The sequence below is a fragment of the Canis aureus genome, chromosome 22, assembly GCF_053574225.1.
Source record: "Canis aureus isolate CA01 chromosome 22, VMU_Caureus_v.1.0, whole genome shotgun sequence".
Classification (NCBI taxonomy): Eukaryota; Metazoa; Chordata; class Mammalia; order Carnivora; family Canidae; genus Canis; species Canis aureus.
In genome coordinates, this window is record NC_135632.1 from 22,926,370 (window position 1) to 22,929,676 (window position 3,307).

The 3,307-nt window shown below is 38.9% G+C and overlaps 1 protein-coding gene across 1 annotated transcript; it reads right to left on the bottom strand.

Annotated features, from left to right (window-relative positions):
* Positions 1–205: 205 nt before the first annotated feature.
* Positions 206–869, bottom strand: LOC144294246 (tubulin beta chain-like). Its single transcript, XM_077866062.1, has one exon. The coding sequence runs from the start codon at positions 867–869 to the stop codon at positions 414–416; it is 456 nt and encodes a 151-aa protein (XP_077722188.1). The 3' UTR covers positions 206–413.
* Positions 870–3,307: the final 2,438 nt, after the last annotated feature.

Below are 3,307 nucleotides of genomic sequence, written 5' to 3' on the forward strand. Positions count from 1 at the left end.
GCTGATTGTTTCCTTTGCTGTGCAAAAGCTTTTTGTCCTAATGACGTCCCAATAGTTCATTTATGCTTTTGTTTCCCTTGCTTCTGGAGATGTGGCTAGCAAGAAATAATGGCATCCAAGATCAAAGAGGTTTGACCTGTTCTCTACCTGATGCTAGCTTTTTTTTTTTTTTTTTTACACCTAAGTCTAATTACCTCCCAAAGGCTTTTTTTTTTTTTTTTTTGGACACATGCTTTTTTATTAGTATAGATATCTTAGACAATAATGTAATTTTTAGGAGTTCCACATTATTACATCAACAGTGAATTTCTGACAGAGGCAAAACGGAGCACCATAGTATACAAATAGAAAAACCATGCTTGACTGAGGACAACAGAAGGTCACTAAAGATGCACAATTTATTTGAGAAGTTCTTAGGCCTCCTCCTCGCCCTCCTCCTCCTCGAACTCCCCCTGTTCGTCGGCCGTGGCGTCCTGGTACTGCTGGTACTCGGACACCAGGTCGTTCATGTTGCTCTCGGCCTCGGTGAACTCCATCTCGTCCATGCCCTCGCCCGTGTACCGGTGCAGGAAGGCCTTGAGCTGGAACATGGCCGTGAACTGCTCCGAGATGCGCTTGAACAGCTCCTGGATGGCCGTGCTGTTGCCGATGAAGGTGGCCAACATCTTCAGGCTGCGCGGCGGGATGTCGCACACGGCCGTCTGGACGTTGTTGCGGATCCACTCGACCAAGATCCAGCTGCTCTTGTTCTGCACATTGGGCATCTGCTCGTCCACCTCCTTCATGGACATGCGGCCGCGGAAGACAGCGGCCACCGTCAGGTAGAGATTTTGATGGATTTCTGTCTCACACTTAGGTCTTTCATCCATTTTTTAGTTTATTTTTTGTGTGTGTGAAAGAAAATGGTCCAGTTCATTCTTCTGCATGTGACTGTCCAGTTTTCTCAACACCAATTTTTTTCCATTGGATATTCTTTCCTGCTTTGTCAAAGATTAGTTGACCATAGAGTTGAAGGTCCATTTCTGGGTTCTCTATTCTGTTCCATTGATCTGTGTGTCTGTTTTTGTGCCAGTACCATACTGTTTTGATGATTACAGCTTTGTAATACAGCTTGAAGTCCAGAATTGTGATGCTTCCATCTTTGGTCTTTCAACATTCCTTTGGCTATTCAGGGTCTTTTCTGGTTCCACACACATTTTAGAATTGTTTGTTCCAGCTCTGTGAAAAATGCTCATGGTATTTTGACAGGGATTGCATTGACTGTATAGATTTCTTTGGGCACTATATACATTTTAACAATATTTGTTCTTCCAGTTCATGAGCATGGAATGTTTTTCCATTTATTTGTGTCTTCCTCAATTTCTTTCATATGTAGTCTATAGTTTTCAGAGTACAGATCTTTTACCTTCTAGTAGGTTTATTCCTAGGTATCTTATGGTTTTTGTACAATTGTAAATGGGATTAATTCCTTGATTTATCTTTCTGCTGCTTCATTGTTAGTGTATAGAAATGCAATAGACTTCTGTGCATTGATTTTATATCTTGTGACTTTACTGAATTCCTGTACCAGTTCTAGCAGTTTTTTTGGTGGTGTTTCAGGTTTTCTACAGACAGTATCATGTCATCTGCAAAAAGTGAGAGTTTGACCTCTTTGCCAATTTGGATGCCTTTTATTTCTTTTATTTTCTGATTGCTGAGGCTTAGGCTTCCAGTACTACACTGAACAACAGTGGTGAGAGTGGACATGCCTGTCATGTTCCTCACCTTGGGGGAAAAGCTCTCAGTTTTTCTCCATTGGGGATGATATTTGCTGTGGGTCATTTGTATATGGCCTTTATGATGTTGAAGTACGTTCTCTCTATCTCTACATTGTGCAAAGTTTTTCTCAGGAAAGGATGCTATATTTTGTCAAATGTTTTTTCTGCATCTGTTGAGATCATAGGATTCTTATCGTTTCTTTTATTAATGTGGTATAGCACATTGATTGATTTGCCAATGTTGAACCAGGCCTGTAGCCCAGGAATACATCCCACTTGTTTGTGGTAGATAATCCTTTTAATGTATTGTTGAATCTGATTAGATGGTATCTTGTTGAGAATTTTTGTATGCATGTTCATCAGAGATCTCTAATTCTCCTTTTTGTTGGGGCCTTTGTCTGGTTTTGGGATCAAGGTAATGCTTGCCTCACAGAAAGAGTTTGGAAGTTTTCCTTCCATTTCTATTTTTTGGAACAGTTTTAGAAGATTAGGTATTAATTCTTCTTTAAATGTTTGGTAGAACACATCTGGCCCTGGACTCTTGTTTGTTGGGAGACTTTTTTAAAGATTTTTATTCATTCATGAGAGACATAGAGAGGCAGAGACACAGGCAAAGGGAGAAGCAGGCTCCCTGCGGGGAACCCAATGTGGGACTTGATCCCAGGACTCTAGGATCATGACCTGAGCTGAAGGCAGACACTCAACCACTGAGCCACCCCAGAGTTCCTGTTGGAAGATTTTTTTTTTTTTTTATCACTGACCCAATTTCTTTGCTGATTATGGATCTGTCCAGGTTTTCTATTTCTTCCTGTTTCAGTTTTGGTAGTTTATATGTTTGTAGGAATACATTCATTTCTTCCAGATTGCCTAATTTGTTGGCATATAACTGCTCAGAATATTCTGTTATAATTATTTATCATTCTTTGGTGTTGGTTGTGATTTCTCCTCTTTCATTCATGATTTTATTTATTTGGGTCCTTTCTCTTTTCTTTTTGATAAATCTGGCTAGGGATTTATCAATCTTGTTAATTCTTTCAAAGAACCATGGGGTAGCTGGGTGATGGGCACTGAAGAGAGCACTTACTGGGATGAGCACTAGGTATTATACTATATGTTAGCAAATTGAATTTAAACAAAAAACAAAAACAAACAAACAAACAAACAAAAAAACAAAGACCAGTTCCTAGTTGCATTGATCTGTTCTACTGGTTTTTTAATTTCTGTATCATTGATTTCTGCTTTAATCTTTAATATTTTTCTTCTCCTGCTAAATTTAGGCTTTATTTGTTGTTCTTTTTTCCAGCTTCTTTAGATATAAGATTAGGTGGTATATTTGAGACTTTTCTTGCTTCCTGAGGAAGGCCTGTATTCCTATCTACTTCCCTTTTAGGACTGCCTTTGCTGTATCCCAAAGGTTTTGAACCATCATGTTTTCATTTTCATTTGCTTGTATTTTTTAAATTCTTCTTCAATTTCCTGGTTGATCCATTCATTCTTTAGTAGGATGGTCTTTAACCTTCATGTATTTGTGTTCCTTCCAAATTTTCTCT